Source organism: Mustela nivalis, assembly GCF_964662115.1.
Source record: "Mustela nivalis genome assembly, chromosome: 1".
Taxonomy (NCBI): domain Eukaryota; kingdom Metazoa; phylum Chordata; class Mammalia; order Carnivora; family Mustelidae; genus Mustela; species Mustela nivalis.
In genome coordinates, this window is record NC_139020.1 from 195,016,946 (window position 1) to 195,037,328 (window position 20,383).

Genomic DNA, 20,383 nt, shown 5'->3' on the forward strand with positions numbered 1-20,383 from the left:
AGATGGCACTCCAAACAGTTGAGAGCACCGGGTGGGAAAGAAGGAATGCCAGCCCTGTATCAGGGACCATCGCGTAAACCCCAGTATGACCAGAGCCCCCATTCTGCCCTCGTTAAGCCAATCAGCATGGACCTGCTATCAAGATGGCCCCATCCCTCCCTGCCTTGTCCCTCATGGGGTTGTGGGGAGGGCGCAAAGGCAAGAATTCAGCGCTGGGGGCCAGGGCCTCCAGCAGCTGAGTCTCTTCCATCCCGCTCAGGGCCAGGCCAGGCTGTCCCCGATCTCCTGAGTGTGCCCAGTGGCCACAGCATGGGCTTCCCTGCCCTTCCAGCTCCACCTTGCCTGCCCTCCACCAGCTCCACAGCCGTCAACCACCACAGGCTTGCTCCGGTGGGCAAGGGCCCCCTGACTCCCAGGCTGGAGGAGCAGAAACGGATTCCTGTCTAGCCCGGCAGCCCAATTCTCAGGGGGCCTCGGCCAAGGGCTTCTAGTCCCCAGGCCTCAGCTCCCAGTCAGGGACATCACTCATTCCTTGCCTGTTCCAGAGCTTCATTCATTCCATACAACTTGGTCTGGGCTCCCTTCGGTTGACTCCAGGAGATGGAAACAGAAGCAGAGAGGAAACTTTCAGTCGCATGCTTACAACTACTCTCAGATAGCTCAGGGAAAAAATGATGCATGATTCTCTCTCCCTCTCTCTCTCACACACACACAGAGCCAATACATAGAGCAGGTGAAGTAAAATAGTAACAATAATTGAATATGGCCAAAGGGCATATGAGTATCTTAGATGAGTCTTATTTTGACAACTTTTCTGTAAGTCTGAAATTATTTCTAAATAAAAGGAATGAGGGAGGAAAGGATGGAAGGGAGGGAAGAAAAGAAGGTGGTAGTCTCCTTCCTTTCTCAGGCTTCCCGGCTACTGGAGGATGTAGTTAGACCAGTAGGAGCTGGGTTGATGTGGCCCTGCTTGGTGGGGCTGGAAGGGCTGAGCAGGTGGTAGGGGGTGGGGCTAGGCAGCGGCTAAGGGGCATCTAGCCCTTACCCTTTCTGTGCAGGGTGGGTAAGGCAAGGGACTGAGTGTCTTCCCCTCTTCCTGTCGCAGCTTCAGGCCAGCCCATGGCTCCTTCCCCTTCTCCTGTTCTCTAGAGAAGTAGGTGCTCTGGAATTTCTAGGAGTCTTCAATGAAACTGGGGGATCTTCCTTTGGTCAGAAGGCTTAGGAAGGCGTTCTATGCCTCTGAGCATGAAAGGAGACTGCACCAGCCCAGAGCACTATGCCCAGGGCCAGAGAGGGATGGGATGACTCTGGGCAAGGCCACCCCACCTCCCTTGTCCCCTGCACTCCTAACAGCACTAATAGACTTGTCCCTGAGCAGCCCAAACCGACTTCCTGGGTGCCCCTGCCTGGCACAGTTGTACTTAGATGCAGGAGGGAAGTGGCCCATTAGCCTATCCTGTATTAAGCAGCCCCAGAATTGTGGGGTGTGGAGAGGGAGGCCTCTGCTACCGAGGGCCTGTTGTTGAGGGGCTGTGACTCTGGACCCACCCTTGTGGCCCTTTTCCAGCCTACTCTCTGCCCTGTCCCCAACTCCCCCCTCCCTCATCCCTGTCCCTCCTCCGTTCCCCACAGAGCCCACCACCCTCTCCTCCTCCCTTCCTGGGACCCCAAATGCTTTTCCTTAAAAGGGGACTTGCCCCACCCACTTTTCAGGCCCAGCTTCAGACCCTATTGGCCATCCCCTCCCCCAAAGAGACAGTGACACTGGCATCCTGATATGTGGTCAGTCCCTGCGGCCAGCTTGTTCGACCTCCCTCAGAAGGAAGGGGCCCTGGCCACTCTCACAGCCCATCCCCGCTCCCCTTGACCTCCGGCTGCCACTTCAGAGCCTGGACCGCCCCAGAATGGACATGCCCTCCATTCAGGAGACTCTGTCCAGGACGCTGGGGACTGCAGCACCCAGAGGTCAGCAGGGGCCGATTCCTCCATTCGGACACCTTTGTTCTTCTCCCGCCTTTGTCCCCGGCCCCTGTGCTCCCAGCCAGCCAGCCCGCCAGCCCAGCCCCTCTCCTGGCCCTCGCCTGGCGGCCCGCCTCTCTCCCCCATTCCCCTTCGGGGCCTTTGCTCACCCACCCAAGTGCCAGAGCGGGCAGAGGACGGGTGGGGCCCCCTGCCCACCGCGCCGGCCCAGCCCCCAGCCCGCTGCCGGCCCCGCAGCCCTGCCTGTCACCCGGCTCCCTCTTCTGCCCACGCCCCTCGCCGTGCGGCCCCTCGAACAATCTCTCCCCTCCGTCCCCTCCCCACTTCCTCTCCCTTCGGCGCCGGCCCTTCAGTCCCGGGAGTCGGGCGTGATCTCCCCGCGTTCCCCTCCCTCCCGTCTCCTCCCTCGCCCTCTCCGTCTCTCTTTCCCTCCAGCCTCCGCTCCTTCCCGCTCACTCACCCTCTCCCTCTCCCGCTGCCCCCCTCTCTCTCCCCCACCTCTTTGTTTCAGCGGAGAACTGGCTCCTCGGGACAGTTCCCACACTGCAGTGCCTCTGGTGCGGAGACAGCGCCGCCGAGGTGAGCGGGGAGCCGGGACGCCGGGCGCGGCCGCCGGAGCCCTGGGGGGCGGGCAGGTGGGGACAGCGGCAGTCCGGCGCGGCGCCTCCCGGCCCGGGGCAGCAGGCGCAGCAGTCACAGTGCCCGCTGCCCTGGCAGTCAGCAGGAGCCGAGGGCAGAGGGGCAGCCGTTGGCCGCTGAGGGGGGCAACCCTGCCCGGTGCCTGGCTTCTGTGGGTGGTCTTGGGCTGACGGGGACCCTTGGGGGTGGGGTCGCCGGTACAGGGTGGACGGGGGCTGGGCTGCCCGGAATAGCCACACCTGAAGGTTTGAGTGTATGCCCAGTCCTGGGGTCCAGGGCATTGAACCTCCTCTGGCAGGGCTGTGGCTGCGAGGTTGCTGGGTGGCAGCAGTGGCGCTGTCCGCGGGGCTGTGACCCCTAAAGTGCCTGTCCCCACTGGGATTTGGGGGGCTGGTCAGGGATGTGCTGGGCTGCTCCCACTGCCCAGGTGTGGGGTGTGGGCAGAGAAGGAGTGATCTGCACCCCCACACATACCCACCACAGGCTGGCTGTTTTCACCCCCAGCTCCTGACCGCCAGACCCACAGAGCCACATATGGGGAGGGGCACTTCTCCCTCCGCCAGGGGTCTCTGACCAGCTCCCGCAAGATAGGATCCCCAGGACAGCTTTACCCACAGTAGTGAACACTGGGGATTCAGACCAGAGCCCAGATGCTCCTGTGGTCAGCTTCCTGAGCTGGACAGGGAGGGAAGCCGGGGGACAGGGGGAGGAGAACAGGTGGAGACAGAGCCCTGGCTCCCGCATGAGGGCTACAGGTGCAGTTATTAGAGATGACCCAAGGCCATCAGGAGATCCAGAGACCCTGAAGCTGGGCAGGTGGGTGGGAGTGGATGGAAGGGGGCAGAAGCCAGTGCCGGGACCCCGCCCCCTTCTCAGCTGGAGCTGGAGATGGAGAGGCAGAGATGCATGGGGACAGAGCGTGTGCTGCTCACACTTCTCTGGAGAAGCAAGCAGGGTGGCTCTTCGGGCTCGCTCCTGGAGGAGGGGCAGGAAAGGTTGGGAGTATGCAGAGCCCAGCAGGGAGCTCTCCAGTGAGTGCATCTTGGGGATACAGCCTCTGGTGGTCTGGTCTAGGCAGGGCCAGGTCCTAAAGCTCCCTGAACCCCCAGGGAGCCATCCGTGTACAAGGTCATGGCAGGTAGTGACCCATAAGGCAGAGCTGTGGGGAGCATTTGTCCCCCTAGGACTGGGGCACTTGTTTCTGGGACCCAACTCTGCCTCAGCGTCTTCCCTTGCACGGAGCAGGCAACAACGCTGGATGGACCAACATGTACAGAGAGGTGGAATCAGAGCTGCGGGCATCAGGTCTCAAGGGCCCAGGTGGTTTGCCACAGCCCAACCCATCCAGGCCCAAGGGCAGCCCAAGCCAGGGAAAGTGAGAAAGGATAAGCCTCAGGACTGGCCCCAGTGATTCCCTGGGAGCAGTTGACCCCAAGGCATCCCTGTCTCAGGGAAAAAGGCCACCCATCCTGGCCTGGACTCAGCTCCGCACAGCTCCATGACCCCATTCTCATGCAGGCCATTGGCTACACCCTGCGTGGAGTGTCATTATCCCCCTAGCCCTACATGACCCCTGTCTTCTCCTAGCACACCCTGAATTATCTCACTCTGCCAGGGATTCCTAGCCTGCAGGCAAGCCAGTTCTCCCCCACCCCAGTCAGGGCCTCATCATATCCCTCACACATGATCCAGACTCAGAGGGATCTCAGGCTGCCCTCCCCCACCCTTTTTTTTTTTTTTTTCTGAGACAGGAGAGGGCTCTCTCCCAGGGTAGGTCAGCTTACTCTAGCTCTAGCCGACACACACCCACCCCCACATTGGTTCTGTGACCTCCCAGGGCACGGTGACACCAGCAGCCACTTAAAACTCAAAGACCATCCCTTGTGAACACTACTCCAGTGCCAGGGGGCCTCCGTCAGTGAGCACCAAGGCCTTGCTGGCTCTAGCCCAGGCCCTGCCCAGAAGAAGGGGGCCTCCTGCATGGAGAGCTCCCTGAGCTTCTCTTGGAAGAGGCCAGCCCCTCTCCCTTCTTTGCCTCCCTCCGGGGCACCCCGCTTCCACAGGGCTTTCCTACCCAGATCCGTCTACCACCGACACCTCCCCAGAGCAGTGAGCAGGACGGGATGTTGTTGTCCCCATTAGACAGAAGGGAAAAGCAAGACCTGGAGAAAGGATGGTGGCAAGACCAGGAACTAGAGCCCAACTCCCACTGCAGGGCTCCTTCCAGGTCTTTTCATTGCCATCCTTGTGAGAGCCTACAGGAGGGCAGGGTGCCTGCGCTCACCAAAGCCTCCACCGGGTGCCCAGCTGCTCCGCCTTCCAGATCCGCAAGACCCTGAAGGCCCTGAGAGGGGTATGTGAGCCAGGGCTTCTAGCCCTGGTTCCAAAGTGGACACCTAAATGGTCACCTGGACTGGCAGAAGGCTGGTGTGGTCAGGCTGCTGAGGGGCAGGCAGAAAGGAGCTGAGAGGGGTTCCCCAGCCCGGGATGCACCTCTCTCTCTCACCTGTTGGACTTCCTCCACCTCCTGGCGTGTCCCCTTAGTATCCCCCATCCTTGCAGTAAAGAAGGCCTCAGCCTCCCAGTCCTGAAACAGCCTCCTGGCACCACTCCTTGCCAAAATCCCAGGAGGCTTGCCACCACCGTCCATGTGAACTCTGATCCCCGCTGCCAGGCACATGAAGCCCTTCATGTGGGCCTCTACCAGCGTTTATAGCTTCTTTGCCCAACTTCTTCACTGTATCTCCAGCAGGCTGACCACACCAAACTGTGTGTCCTCCCCCCAGGGCAGAGCGGAGCATGGCTCAGATGCGGGGCTGGACACACAGCTGTGTGCACACATCCCCACACACATGTGCACAGATGTGCATAGAGATGCAGACACACACGCTGTGCAGAAACCTGTCACCCAACCTCATGTGGTTTTCTACCAAATCATACATGCAGCGGAACTGTAAAATCTAAGCCAAAAAGGGACCGACAAATCTGTTTTGTGTTCCAGGGCAGGCCAGGTGTGGTTACATCACCATCCCTCCGAGGCCCAGCAGGGAGGCAACAGGGGATCCCTGACTCTGGTTGAGCACTCTCTGGGCTCTGGGGTCTCTGAGCCCCACAGGGTGTGGGCAAGCAGGTCTTGACCTGGCTCTCCTTCTGGTTCTGTGGCAGACTTGCTGGGCAGCCCCAAACAAGCCACCTTCCCTCTCCATTTCTCCAGCTATGAAATATAGGGACTTGGATTAGCCAATACCTAAGGGCTGTCCAGGCCCACTGCCCAGCTCTTCTTAGTTCATGCCAAGTACAGAGAATGGAAGGGCCTGTAAAGGTGGCGGCAGTGTGTGCGTGGGGGATGCTGGACACCCTGCACAGCAAAAGCTTCCAGGTGGGGCAGGGAAAGCTTCAGGGAATGGAAATGAAGTGGGCGCAGGGGCAAGAGGAACCTGAGCCAGGAGAGAAGGAAGCCAAGAGCCACAGGATGGGAGCAATTATTTTGACCCATAATTGAAATTTATGGAGCAAATAATAAGTCCTATTGAACACTCACCATGCAGCGTCTATCTCATATTGTCCTCTAGATTGAAGCCAAATATATCTGTTCTCATCTTGGGGATACCAAATGAGCAAAGCTAATGGGTTAGGCCCCATCCAGCCCCTGGCCTCCCAGCCCCAACAAAAACAGGCATATGGCAAGGGCCAAAGAGGCACAGGGGTGCCCTCTGGCAAGACCCCACCCGCACCCAAACCCTTCAGCAGGCATGTAAGTGGCCTAGTGCACAAGTAGCAGCCCATCCCCTACCTCTGGCCACCCACATGTGTGTGCTCACATGCCGCCACACACACACACACACACACACACACACACACACACACACACACTGACAGGGCAGACAAACACTCAAACTTCTGCCACAGGCCCGGCCCTCCTGTCCTGCTCTTGCCTGGAACTTGACACCCCACGCTAACTCTCACACTCCCAAGGGCAAGGACTGAAACAGGGAGGTTGTCAGAGGAGCAACAGGGTGCAGGCATCTCCACGTAGGGGTCGCACCCCCAGACTACGACCCCCCCATCAGAGGAAACTGCACCAGTTGAGAAGGAAAGGAAGCAGTGCCCTGTATCCGGGGGGTGCCTACTCCCCTCTTCTCCCCTCTTCCCTCCTCTTCCCTAAACCTCCCTGGCCTCCGAGCCTGGTTCACGTGACTCGCCTCAGCTTGTCCCCAGGTCACCAACCATGTGCCAGCTAGGCTGTCCAGAACCCAAGTAGGTGAAAGGGAGACACTTCCCAGGGGGAGGGCGTGCCAGCCCTGGCCCAGAGCCCCTCATAACCCTGGAGACGAGGGCACAGCCAGGGTGGAGGGGACCAGAAGGAGCAGCCCCAGGCCTCGCTGTTCTCTATGGCTTTTTATTCCTATGTGATTTTACTGCTCACTCATATAGGGATTGGAGCCGTGGGGTACGGCGGGGGCGGCCAGCGGAGGGCTCGGATCCTGAGCAAGGGGGCCCGGAGAGAGGTAGGATGGCAGCCCTGCCCTATCCTACCACAGGCTGCTAGCCTAGCCGAGGGAAGCCTTCCTCTTGCTCTCTTCCCACACTGACCTCTTCCCTAGCCAACGGGTAACAGGGGGGCAGGTAGCTGCTGGATCCCCTCCATCCTCTGACCCACTATCTCAGCACTGGAGACCCCCACTGCAAGGCTGGCACCAGGAACTGCACTGTGTCCCAAAGCAGCAGCTACAGAAACTGGGACTTCAGCTTGAGGAAATGGGCCTGACACAAGGAAACAAGGTCCAGAATCCTGTGTGGCGCGGAACAGCCACTGGACACACAAAGGGCAGCTCAACCAACAGTGTGGCCTGTCCCTAAGGGCTATCCAAACACAGAAGGCGAGATCAGCCCTCGTGGCTAGTGGCTCACACCCAGCAAGGTATGCAGCACAGCCTGGAGACTGTAATGGGGAGACCACGGGGGTCACAGGTGGACAGCTGGCCTGTCCCTCTCAGACCCCACAGGCTGCAGGCCTTTGGCCTGTCCTCCCAGGGGTCTCTGCTGGCCTACAATGAGGGTGTCAGAGGCCAAGCTCTACCTTCCTAAGCTCCTGTTTCAGGGAAACAAGTGCCGAGTGTGCCCTGCAGAGAGGGGGATGGGGAACCCCTATAGAGGCCCAGTGCTGGGGCTACAGCCTGACCCTATTTCCGGCAGCTCGGAGTCTTTGCTCTGAGGGAGAAGACACAGAGAACCCATAGTGTGGCTCTGTTTATTTGCAGTCCTTCTCACTCCACCCCATAGAAAAAACACTCAAGAGCTCGGCAGAGGGGCTGCCTGCTGTTGGGGAGAAGACAAGGAATAGCCAACAGGCCAAGGGGCTCATCCCAATCTTCAGGGTTAGCTGCTGCCTTGGCCAAGAGGAGGGAGATGAGAGGGCCCCCATCTGCCAGTTTGGCTGGGGGAATGAGCACAGAACAGAGGCCCAGGGTCAACAGAGCAGCCACCGCCAAGGACAGAAGGGGCCCTCAGGCCTGGTTAGGCCTTGGGGACCAACCCTGGTCTGCCACAGGTTGCTGCCCCGTAGGTCTCCTCTGCACTCAACCATGATCCATGCCATCACCGCGGCCGCAGGAACAGGAGGTGGGCATCCATAACATTGGTCCCAGTCAACCCCGTGTGCAGCAGGTGCGCCCCGCCTCGGAAGCAGCGGAAGAAGGTATGAGAGTCATTGCGGGATAGGAAGGCAGCCACGTCCAGGCCCTCAGCAGCAGCCTGGCTGGCAAGCTCAGGCACGACCCAGGCCCCAGCTGCCTCTGTGGGCCCATCCTGTCCATCGGTGCCACCACTCAAAAACAGCACCTCCAGAGGCCCCAGTGGCCGTTGTCCCAGCTCTGCTCCGACACGCAGAGCCAGTTCCTGGTTCCGGCCACCCTTTCCTGAGCCCTGCAACTGCACGGTGGGCTCACCACCAGCCAACAGGCAGACAGGGCCCCCAGCCTCCACCACGGCCTCCAGGGCCTCCTTGAGCTGCAGGTCTGGGAGATGGAGCTCAGCTGCCAGCTCCCAGAGTTGTGCCTCCTCTTCCACGGAGGCCCCAGTCACAGGCAGGGTGAGGTGGGCTCCGGCCACTCGGGTGAGCAACCCGTAGAACCGGGCCACACTTTTCACGTCACCCTGTATGGCTGCGCTCAGCACCACGGCCCTGTACCCCAGTGCCTCGGCCTGCCGCTGGGCCTCAGCCAGGGCCAGCGCATTTGAGCCAATGATCACGTTGAGCACGTGACCACAGCTGTGTGGCCCGTGAGGGTCAGAGTCAAACTGAGCCAACACAGTCTTCACGGAACGGGGCAGGGCAGCTCGAAGGCCGTAGTGATTGAGGATGTGCAGGCAGTCTTGCACGCTGTGGACGCTGGCCACGGTGGGGCCGCTGGCGATCACCTCCACCGGGTCCCCCACCACGTCTGACAAAATCAGGCTCACCACCTGGGGAAGGGTCGCAGAGGCAAGGCTCAGTCCCTCCGGTGCCTTACGCCACGGTCACTGAGGACAAGCTGCCACGTATTCTAACCCCTCTCCTGGGGGTCTGCAGAACATGTGGCCATCTGGACACCCCACTCCCTTCCTCTCTGGCGCCCCTCCCAGCCAGCCCTGTGGACTCCCACACCGGGATCCTGCCAATTTGTATGCTGTTCCAGGCTTTTGTCTCCCTGGCACGTGGGTCTGGCTCTACCAGCCCAGGGCTGCCTAGGGAAGCAGGGACCCACACACCTGGGCAGGGTAGGCAGCCTGAGCCAGCCCCCCACCCTTGAGCTGGGACAAGGCCTTCCGGATGGTGTTCAGCTCCTGGATGTTGGCTCCACGGGCTGCCAGCAGCTTGGTGAGTGTCTGCTTTTCTTCCAGTGTCACAGGCGGAATAGGGGCAGGGAGCAAGGCTGAGCCCCCACCTGCAGAGACAGTGAAGAAATTGGGCAGAGGGGATAAGACTGCAAAGGAACCTCTCCACTTAAGGAAGCAGGCAAGCAGTACCCACATTAGGGAAGGGGCTGCTGGAAAGATGGGGTTAGGGTGACCCCGTGTGGACATGTAGAGAACGTGTATAGAGTCACCACAACCTGGGCACCTGGTCCCAGCAGGCACTGGAAGAACTATTCCTTTAGCGCTTGAAACAGAGTAGACCAAGAGGAGACATTGAGACCAAGGATGGATTACATAGGAGCTAGAGACCTGGGTTCTAGCCCCAGGTCACACTGGCATAGATGGCAGCCAACAGCAGGGACAATTTACCCATGACACCCTGAGTTACATGCTCCCTATATTCCCTCCGATGGTCACTAAAGTCAGTCAGGGGAGGACCCCACAGCTCCAAGGAGGCCAGATAACCTGCCCAGGGCCACCCTAAGGTTAGCCATCCAGGCTTCTTACTGTTTCCCTTGCTCGGGGACCCTGGGGGCTCAGACTAATCATCTCTCCCAGACCTGGTATTTGCAACAACCACCACCCCCCGCTACACTGTCCTGAGCCAGTCTGGCACCCACACCTGAGATGAGTACAAGCAGGAGATCGTCAGCTGTGAGACCTTCAGCCAGCTGCCGGATGGCCACTGCAGCCCGAAGTGCATCTCGGTCTGGCAGGTTGTCCTCTGCACCCTCAAATACCTGGACACGGCTGTGTGGCTTCAGCAGCATCTCCCTGAAGAGAGAGAGAACAAACAGCAAGAGATGAGGTGGGCTCCTTTCCTCCCACCTGATTTCTCAGCTGTACAGGTGAGGAAGACCAACTGACACCCATCCTGGAGCCAGTCCAGACCCTGAACAAATGGGATGCTGGTGAGGGAGGGAGGCCTGATCCAGCATTGGGTTTGCGCCTAGCTCCCCCTCCCGGGGCACAGTGGGCAGAAGCCTCCCCACCAGGGCTCTTACTGCTTGCCAGCATGCTCCATGGCAGCACGAATCCCCTTGGGCACGCTGATCACACCCTGCACGAGATGCTGGCCCAGGAGCTCCTCAGCTGCAGCTGCCATGCCCAGCACAGCCTTGCCAAAGCCCACCAGGTAGAGGTTTTGACGCAGCTGAAAGCTCCGATCCCGCACCTTCAGCAGCCCACTGCTAGGATCCAAGCACAGTGCCCGTTGCAGCATGGGGCCTGGAAGCACAGCCCCCACAGTGCTCTCGAAGAGCTGCTGTGCCTGCTCTGCCAGGGCCATGCCGCTGGCCAGCCGGACCACCGGGCTCCCCATGAGGAGCGGGCGTAAGAGGGCTCGGGCCACGCAGGGCAGTACCTGCAGGACCACAGCCATGCCCCACTGCTCTCAGCACCACCGGGCACCCATGGCTGCCTAGGGGAAAGAAAGCACCAGTGAGGCTGCTGGAAGCAAGACCAGAGACAGACACCCCCGACAACAGCCACCTCTCTGAGGGCGTGGGGCCTCTGGACCCCACAGGGGCTGCTGCAGTGGGCCCTCTGCCAGCCCAAGACTTTCTGAGGCCCTCAACTGCCTGATCTCATGCCAGTTCTCAGAGCCCAAGCCTGCCACCTACCATAGCCTCCTCTTCTGTAGGTTATCCTCCGGCCCTCTGGCCACTCTGCCCTGAGTCCAAAGGTCCTGTTAGCTGAGCCCTCCCCCTAGGCCACCCGTTCTGGCCCGAGAGTTAATCATTCACAGAGGCAGCAATTCCTATCCACAGGCTCCTGCCCCAACCCTTTTCCACCCCCTGTACTTCTGAGCGTTCATTCAGAGGCAACACCGCTTTCTGGGACAGTGTCCCTGCCTCTTTATCACTTCTGTTGCCAAGAGGCTGCTGGCTGTCCCACCAACTGATTGAGCCTTACGACCTGCAGCATGCTCTGTGTCACTGGCTTGCGGATCTGGGCTGGGGAGCCTGGGAAGGCTAGGTCTGTGTCGGGAGGCTGTAGGCTCAGAGGAACACTGACAGGCAGGCTCAGAGCACATCCTCAGGACACACAGACTGAGGAATCCTAGCACTCCAAGGCCAGTCTAGCAAAAGGTTCAGGTTCAAATGAGAAGTGGCAGCAAAGACTGGCTCATGCTGGAAACTTAGACAAGTCCCTAGACACCACATTGAGGTGGCGCCCAAGCTACGACAGAAAAGAACACCCTTCCACCTACCTGGCTGGCCAGACCCAGCCCTGCCGAGAACACACATTTCATTCTAACAAGACAAGTCTTGGGTCATGCATACCACCCCCCCACAGGAGTGAGAGCCGAATGTCTGGAGCAGGAAAGGCCAGGCTCCTACAGCTAAAGCCAAATAGTCTTTTTCCCCCTGGGCAAGGTAAAGGCCAAAGAAGCCTTGGGGTGAAGGTCAGAAAGTTGTAAAGGAGTTCAGGGACAATGAAGCCCCAAACAGATCATCTCTAAAAAAGGCATCTACTTTAATAACGCCCACCATAAACGCTAGTGGCTGACTGCAGCAGCAAGCGCGGACAGCAGCGTTAGGAGGCTGGGAATCAGGCTCCAGCTCCACCACAGTGACGGCTCCTTTCTTCATTGGGCCTCGTGTGCAAAATGAGAGGTGGGATCAAAGACCAATGCTTCCCCCTTGACATCCTTGGCCTCTCTGAAGCTGCCAGGTTAATACAGAAAGCCTGAACTCAAGACACTTTATCCCACACTCAAAAAAACCTAACAACCTGTAGCCCTCAGCCATCTCGCCAGCATGGTTCTCACCTTTCCCATAAGACCAATGCTGCCTGACTCCAGCCCTGAAAGGGAACACAGAGGACGCTGGCTTGGGGACTCAGAAAATGGGCTCAGCTTTTGACAGGAAGCCCCTGGGACTGGCCCATTGGGCTAGGAACCAAAAGCGGCTTAGACTCTAGCAACAACTTGACAGCCTGGGTGAACTTTGTACCTGTTTCCCAGATGGACACAAGCCTAGAGGACCCCAGCCTGGCCACGGTCTACCAGGGCCCACGAGAGGATGGGGGGTGAGAAGGGAGGGTCTTCAAGGGTTAAAATACAAGACGTCCAGTTAAATTTGAACTTCAAATAAACGAGAAATTTTTAAGAATGTATGTTCCACACAATATTTGAGACATGCCTACACTAAATAATTACTGGTTGCTTATCTGAAATTCAAATTTCAGAGCTGCTAACCAGCCATTCTCCAGCCAGGACAGCCTCCCAAACTAACTCTCAAGCACTCCGGCACCAAGCTCGGAAACCCCGCGAAGCCCCTCCTTGACTCCGCCCCGCCACCGAGTAGGGCTGGAGCCACTTCCGGCCTTCTCCAGCCGCACGTGCCCCCGGAAGTAACGTCAGTCTCAGGTCTTTGCGAGGGAAGTGGCTGCCGCGTGAATGTCCGATGGTGACCGGAGAAAGAAGTGCCCGCCGCCACCTGGACCCGCCACCGCCCGGCCCATGGACTGCTTCCGTGGGCCTTCGCGCCGTGGACTTACCGCTCCACGGCTCCCGGCCGCAGTTTCCGGTACCGCGGGCCGGAAGTACTCCCGGGTGGGCGGAGCGGAATCCGGAAGTGTGGTGGGAGGGGCGGGGTTGGGGTGCCGGCGGGAGCCGGACGCGGTGCGGTGGGTAAAAGGAGTCGCGGCTCGGGGTTTGGCTCCGCCCTGACCTCTGGCAGGCTTGGATGGAATACCCTTTTGGCTTCATTGCCTTCGTCTCTGCAGTGGGGGCAACAATCCCTGACTTATCGATTGCCTTAACCGTCCGCTGCTTTATCTCTTAGGAGCCCATCCGTTAGCACACATTCCTTGCTCCTGTTAGGTGCCTGGCACAGGACTGAGCAAACGAGCTGAGAATTACTGTTTCCCTACAATCCACCCCTTCTGGAGCCAGATTAAATCACCCTGGCTCTTCCCCACCACTATAATCCCCCAACAATTTTGTGTTTGGCCCTTTCCCTCTTGACCAACCTAGTAACAGCTCGGACTTGGAAAGTTCAGTCCCGTGATCCTTGAACACACGAGCTGTGTATAAACAACGAATGACCCTTGGCCAGCCTCTGTGCACCCTTGAGCCCTGCAGAGGCCGAGAAAATTAAAGCCATCCCACCTCAAGTTTAACGTTAGCACAAGTACAGCCCTCTTAGCTTCGGCATCCATCTCAGCTGTGACCAGGGACTGAACTCTACCCTATTTTAGTTACAGGAAAAACCGCTATACCCCACCCTGCAAACACCCCTGCAACAGCTAATCAGCTTGCTGCAGGGAAATCTGAAATTTCCCCACTTCCCCCCACCCCCCAAGCCTCCGGTAACCACACATAAAAACACCTTGCTTGGCAGGTCTGGGGCTCTCGCTCCTGTGCCGCTGTGCTGGCGACAGTCGTGAGCCAGGACTCGAATCCGAATAAAGACCCTCATGTGTTTGCATCGGTGTTGGCTCCTTGTTGGTCTCTCGGACTCGTAACTTGGGCACAACAAGCCCGACTTGATGCCTTCCCACATTTGAAAGACAAGTGCGGACCAGACTCTGAAGACACAAAACAGTGCATTTTTAAAACTGTTGTTTTCTTGGGGAGGAAGGAAGGGAGTTACATCACAAATCACACAGTAGACTTTCCAACAAATCTTAAACATATGCCCCCCTTCCTTTTTTTTTTTTTTTTTTTTTTAAGATTTTATTTATTTATTTATTTGACAGACTGAGATCACAAGTAGGCAGAGGCAAGCAGAGAGAGAGAGAGAGGAGGAAGCAGGCTCCACGCCGAGCAAAGAGCCCAATGCGGGACTGGATCCCAGGACCCTGAGATCATGACCTGAGCCGTAAGAAGAGGCTCAACCCACTGAGCCATCCAGGTTTCCCCCCACCTTCCCTTTTGCAGTTGCCACATCTCTCTATATCATGTTCTGCTCTCAGGAACTCCTACCTCCTTCCTAACTTTGTCTGGATTTTTCTTTCCATTTATAATAGAGGACCTTTTATTCCCTATCATTCTCTCCCAAACTTCCCCACTCAATCCTTAAAATGAAGGCACCTTCAGGAGGATCTGCCCTCTTTAGATGTGGGGAGATGATAAATACTTGAATGTTCAGTTTTTCCTTGCTTTCGGTAAGAAGTCTTTATCCATTTTGAATTTATTCATTCCTCCACCATTCAACAGACATTTCCTGACCTATGTGGGTCAAATGCTATAGCTACTGGGATGAGTAAGAAGTGGTACTTTTCTGTTGGGAATTTTACTTTGCTTTTGTAATGATAGTCCCACACTGCTGGAAGGAATGTGTATTTGAGGACCTCTTTCATTATTTACTACCAGAGATGGATGAACAGACACCACTTACTGTGCCATTGCTATTCTGTTGGGAGTGTAAGCATGATTATACCCATTTTTGAAATCCCCCATCCCATCCCATAGCTACTCACAAGATATATTTAACATCAGGTTTAAGTGCCCACTGGACTGTGAGGTCTTAGAAGGTGATGACTTGGTCTAATTCATATTTGCATCTCTACTGCCTTGGATAGGACCAGGCAGGGTCCTATAGCTGGGATTGCTTTTTTTTCTTTCTTTTGTCCCCCCACTTTATTTCCTTCTTTTTTAATGAATTAACTGGAGAATAGTGAAGTACTCGGCTGCAAAGTGCTACAGACCCAAAGTGGAAAGAATCTCACAAAAGGAAAAGAGACGGTGGTGAGTAGAAGTAGAAGCCTTCATGAAGCAGTGGGATTTAAGTCTAAGAAAACAATTAGGCTCATGAGACTGCATACACATACCTTGAGAGTAGGTATGAATATGTCTACCTTTTTTTATTTTTTTTTAAAGATTTTATTTATTTATTTGACAGAGATCACAAGCAGACGGAGAGGCAGGCAGAGAGAGAGGGGAGGAAGCAGGCTCCCCGCTGAGCAGAGAGCCCAACGCGGGGCTTGATCCCAGGACCCTGGGATCATGACCTGAGCCGAAGGCAGCGGCTCAACCCACTGAGCCACCCAGGCGCCCCTACCTTTGTTTATATATAATGTTAACTATTTTATTGTTTCCAAGATTTTATTTATTTATTTGAGAGAGAGAGAGAGAGAGCGTGCGCAGAGGAAGGGGCAGATAGCAGACTCCCTGCTGAGCTTGGAGCCCAACGCAGGGCTCCATCCCAAGACCCTGAGATTATGAGTGAAGGGGAAGTCAGAAGCTTGAGAAGCTTCTGAGCCAACCAGGCTCCCCTGTCTATAGTCTTTTTAAGTGCACTTGGGCTAAATAAATAGGGCTAAATAAGTATCAATGTCAAAAATGTGACAGGCGATTTCAGTCCAAGGAAATAACTGGTTGTGTAGACAAACATGATGCAGGGGTGGGGTGCCTGGGTGGCTCAGTCGGTTGAGCATCCGACTCGGTTTCAGCTCAGGTCATGATCTCATGGGTTGTGAGATCGAGCTCCACATAAGGTGAAAGCACACTCTCTCTCTCTCTCTTACTCTGAAAATAAATCTTAAAAAAAAATAAAGTGATTGTAGGAGAGGAAAAAACTTTTCCCTCTGTTCTCTTAGGTTCAGTGGCTGAGGCTCTGGGACAAACTAAACTGACAGAAGACAGATTAACAGGAGAAAAAAGTTTATTTCCTATGTATATGGGGGGCCTCACAGAAACAAAGTAAAAACCCCAAAGAAGCCATTAGGCCTGAGAGCTTATATACCATTTTCAACAAAGAGTGATAAATTTGAGAAATGTGACAAGACAAAAGTTCAAACTTCTCGGGGCAGTAAATTGTGGGAAAGTATACATGGGGGGAAACTAATGGAAGATAAGGATTGCTGTAGTAAGATTTGTTTGTACAGATTCATCCTGGCCTTGGCTTTTCATCTCCTGGTACAGGCAGGACTCCTTTCTCATGGGAAATTAATGACCTGTTTTTAGGTAGGAAGGAGAAGGGCAGTGAGCCTTTTCTGCATCTAATCTCAAATGCCTTCAACTCAAAATAATCCTTATGCCTAAGTGGCATGTTTTGGGGTGGCATATTCTAATCCCCTTCAAATGGACCTGAGCTATTCAGCCCAGAGCTGTTAGGATCTAAAAACCCATTGATAAGAGAATTTATACAAATAAGTTATAGTACTTCTAAACACATTAAAAATGGTTTTCTAGGGCGCCTGGGTGGCTCAGTGGGTTAACCCGCTGCCTTCGGCTCAGGTCGTGATCTCAGGGTCCTGGGATCGAGTCCTGCATGGGGCTCTCTGCTCAGCAGGGAGCCTGCTTCCTCCTCTCTCTCTCTCTGCCTGCCTCTCTGCCTACTTGTGATGTCTCTCTGTTAAATAAATAAATAAAGTCTTTTTTAAAAATGGTTTTCTAATGTTACTAAGGCTTATATACATGTTACTTTTTGCAGTGCTATTTTATGTTTTTAAAAAAATTTTGAGGGACGCCTGGGTGACTGTCGCGAGCAAACCCCTGCATCCCGCCAGGAGGTCGCGACGTGTAAAGAAGAGAGAGAGAGATGGATATGATGTAACTCACTTGATCTTTATTGGGATGAGGTCCGCACCACTATTGTGGCCCGGTCACGGTCCACTGACGTTGTCACGGAGAAGGAGACGTCGCCTCACAATCTAGACAGAAAGGTCACCGCAGAAGTTGAGACTGAGGACCAGCGAGTGGTTGGCGACGAAACTGTCGGGGCGTCGGTAGCACCGGCGATGATGTTCTCCCGACAGGGAACTTGCTTCGCCTCAGTCCAAGCTGATGCCTCTTTATATACTGCGCTAAGTCTCCTTCATAAACACATCACATCACTTGTTTTTCTTATGCTTACACACCAAAAACATAAACACAGCGTAAACATGTCTTGGTTTACGATATTTCGCACAAGTCAAAATATTTACAACTTGTTACTCCGCGCTAATCTTATCACTACACGCATATGGTCTAGGCTTATTTGCTATGTGGTTAGTTTGTATTTTGTTCCTTTTGCCTGTTTACATTTAGTAGGGGTTCGCACCTACTACATATTATTTATTTATTCATTATTTATTACATTTTATTTATTAAAGGTTCGTACTCACTACAGTGGCTCAGTGGGTTAAAGCCTCTGCCCTCAGCTCAGGTCATGATCCCAGAATCCTGGGATCAAGCCCCGCATCAGGCTCTCTGATTAACAGGGAGCCTGCTTCCTCTTCTCTCTCTCTCTCTCTTTGCCTGCCTCTCTGCCTACTTGTGATCTCTATCAAATAAATAAATAAAATCTTTAAAAAAAAAATAAAGACTATACCTAAGAAAGCATTTAAAAAAAAAAAAAAACCTATTGAAAAGACCACTTAAGGGGCGCCTGGCTGGCTTATTCAATAGAGCACATGACTTTTGATCCTGGGGTTGTGAGTTCAAGCCCCACACAGGGTGTAGAACTTACTTAAAAAAAAAAAAATCACTTAAGTATAAGCCTTCCCCATTATTCAAGCAAGCCAAAGGAGAGAAGGCAATGTCCTGGGGTACAGTACTCATACGCTTTTGAGAGAGGGTTTACTAAATTTATTGATTTGGATTAAGCTTTAACTTAAATGTTCCCATTTAGAGCAAAGGAGGAGGACCCCCCCCCCCGTGTGATGTTAGGTCATCAGTGACCAAGGGAAGGTGGTACTAATGGCCCCCATCTCCACTAACAGTGTTGCATCTCAGGAGTTCTATGTGGATAAAGTACTTGGTCCCTATAACTCTGAAATCACCCTCCCACCCCTGCACACAAGCTCAGGAGGCTCACTGGAGTAGTGAATGGTACAAATTCAAATGAGAACAGCGCTCAGTCTTGGGCCTTCTGACTTGGAACTTTGCTATAAGGAAGTCCTGCTTGAGGGAGAAACTGATTAACCATCAGTTTCTGAGGTTTCAGATGCCTGAGGAGGTCTAGAATGCTAGTGCATACTGTCAGTGCAGCAGAGCCAGCAGTCAGCCCCCTAAACTACCCGCTCCTCTATCAACATCCACCCTGCTGTCCTCCAACCTCAAACCAGGGCGGTGGTTACGAGTGCTATTTACCACCCAAGTCCCGTTCTCTCCCCCTCCAGCACTCCCTGGCCCCCTTGTGCTTGAGAAGTTTCATTCGTCTAGTTCTGGGCAATGAGTAGCAAGTAGAATCGGTGTGATTCATTTGGGGGCAGTTAACTGCCCAAGTGAGGCCTTCCTGAGCATTTTTCCCTTGGACTTGGCAACCAGCAACATTCAAGATGGTGGCTTCTTTGCCAACCTAAGTCCTGAGTGACTGATGGGAAGAGCCACCCTGCCAACCTACAAAGGATGGGTATTGAAAGTGGAAAATAAACCTTTGATGCTTAGAGCCACTAAGATGTGGGAAAACAAAACAAAACAAAAGTCACTAAGATGTGGGGGATTTTGTTATTGCGCCGCGACCTAGCCTACGCTGGCTGATATGCACACTTTACCCTGTTGCAACTCGGTTTCAGGTGCATCTTAGAATCCTGATCTACTCTTGGTATCGTATCATCTGGAAAACATTGGTTCTCACTGGCGTTCATCCTGCTAGATGCACCAAGAGCTGAAGAATATCTTGCTGTGCGTTCACAAACCCAGGAGAGGCTTACACACTAACTGATGAGGGAGCAGGAGGCTGGCTGAGGACAAAGCAAGAGCTGGCGCCTTGCACCCCCCCCTTCATCCGCTCCCCTCTATAGGTGTAACATTCCTCAGGCACCCTTGACTGCCATAAAATGATAAATAGTTAACTTGCTGAGATCGCAATCCTGCAAAACAGGAGTCTCCCTTGGTTTGCAAATGTCCTTGAGATTACAACAAAGAAGTTACCTTATCAATAGCCCAATTTCCAAAGACCCAGAACTCAGTTCCTCAAGCCTAATGTTAGCCTCCCCTCCATAAAAACCGAAGGAGGTGGAAGTAGAAGGAAAAGTAAATAAAGTTAAATTTCTTCTAAACCTAAATCTCATTAACAAGGATGCTTGATAGCAGGAATGTAACATTCCACCAGGAGACTCTCAATTGTCTTTACTTGATAGCAACTAAGCCTTCAATAGCCTGATAGTATTCTTTGCCCCAATAGCCCTTCTGAACACCCCTTTGTCCTCACCTACCCAACTCCTGTGTATATAACCAACCACCCCTCACAACCCGGGGCAGCCGCATCTCTGCCTGCCCACGGGCCCTGTCCTCGTGCTTTAATAAATCACCTTTTGCACCAACGACGTCTTAAGAATTCTTTCTTTAGTCGTCAGCTCCGAACCTCCTCACCCCACCGAACCTGACTTAGGTTCTGGGACTTCATCATAACCACTACTACAAGGCAAGAGCACAAAGCAGAAAGCAGCTTCCACGAAGAGAAGTTCTTTGCCTCAGTCTTGGGTCTCTGTGGCACGGCAGATTTTCGGTCCATCAGTTCATGCAGTTTCCGGAGTCTGTCTTCTTTATTGCATTTTAATTGTGACTGGACAAAAATAAATGATAGCAAGAGTTCAGGACCGGCAAGAAATGTAGGATGGACGTAGAATCAAGCAGTGAATAGGAATGTATTCGGTCTTTTCTCCAGTAAGATGCACTCAGTTTGGGGATTCAGTGCGGAAAGACTGTGCATATCATACTGCATCCGTAAGAGAACCTATAAGACGTTCTGTCACCTTAAAGTCCGCTGTGAAAATAAAGTCGTGATTTTTAAAATTTATTTATTTATAAAACCTGAGATAAGGCAGAGGCTCTTCGTCCTCAGCTCCAAACTGGAAGCAGGTGCCTCCGCAGGGAGGCACTCCTGAGTTCGATGTGAGGATGGGGTAGTGAAGGGCCACTCGGTGGGAGGGAGAGGGGCAGGAGGCAGGGAGGGGCAGAGCTGGCTTTTAGTGAAGGCAGTGAAACCCC

At 54.5% G+C, this 20,383-nt stretch overlaps 1 protein-coding gene and 1 long non-coding RNA gene across 10 annotated transcripts; one reads left to right on the forward strand and one right to left on the reverse strand.

The window, feature by feature from the left end:
* Positions 1–7,856: 7,856 nt before the first annotated feature.
* GLYCTK (glycerate kinase) lies at positions 7,857–13,980 on the reverse strand. 9 transcript variants are annotated; one of them, XM_082701709.1, is made up of 7 exons: positions 13,854–13,980; positions 13,021–13,242; positions 12,474–12,604; positions 10,521–10,936; positions 10,139–10,290; positions 9,370–9,545; positions 7,857–9,084 (listed from the first exon to the last, which is right to left on the reverse strand). In XM_082701709.1, exons 4-7 carry the CDS (start codon positions 10,895–10,897, stop codon positions 8,218–8,220), a joined length of 1,572 nt encoding a protein of 523 aa, XP_082557835.1. In that variant the 5' UTR covers positions 10,898–10,936; positions 12,474–12,604; positions 13,021–13,242; positions 13,854–13,980; the 3' UTR covers positions 7,857–8,217. The 9 variants fall into 9 exon arrangements, with proteins under 9 accessions (XP_082557835.1, XP_082557834.1, XP_082557840.1 ...); XM_082701708.1 differs by lacking the exons at positions 12,474–12,604; positions 13,854–13,980 and adding an exon at positions 13,634–13,709; XM_082701714.1 differs by lacking the exon at positions 13,854–13,980 and having other exon boundaries at positions 10,178–10,290; positions 13,021–13,068.
* Positions 9,502–19,106, forward strand: LOC309849459. The gene is made up of 5 exons (XR_014303707.1): positions 9,502–9,616; positions 10,075–10,324; positions 12,709–13,049; positions 14,224–14,345; positions 18,967–19,106. It is a non-coding gene; the product is annotated as an uncharacterized lncRNA (long non-coding RNA).
* Positions 19,107–20,383: the final 1,277 nt, after the last annotated feature.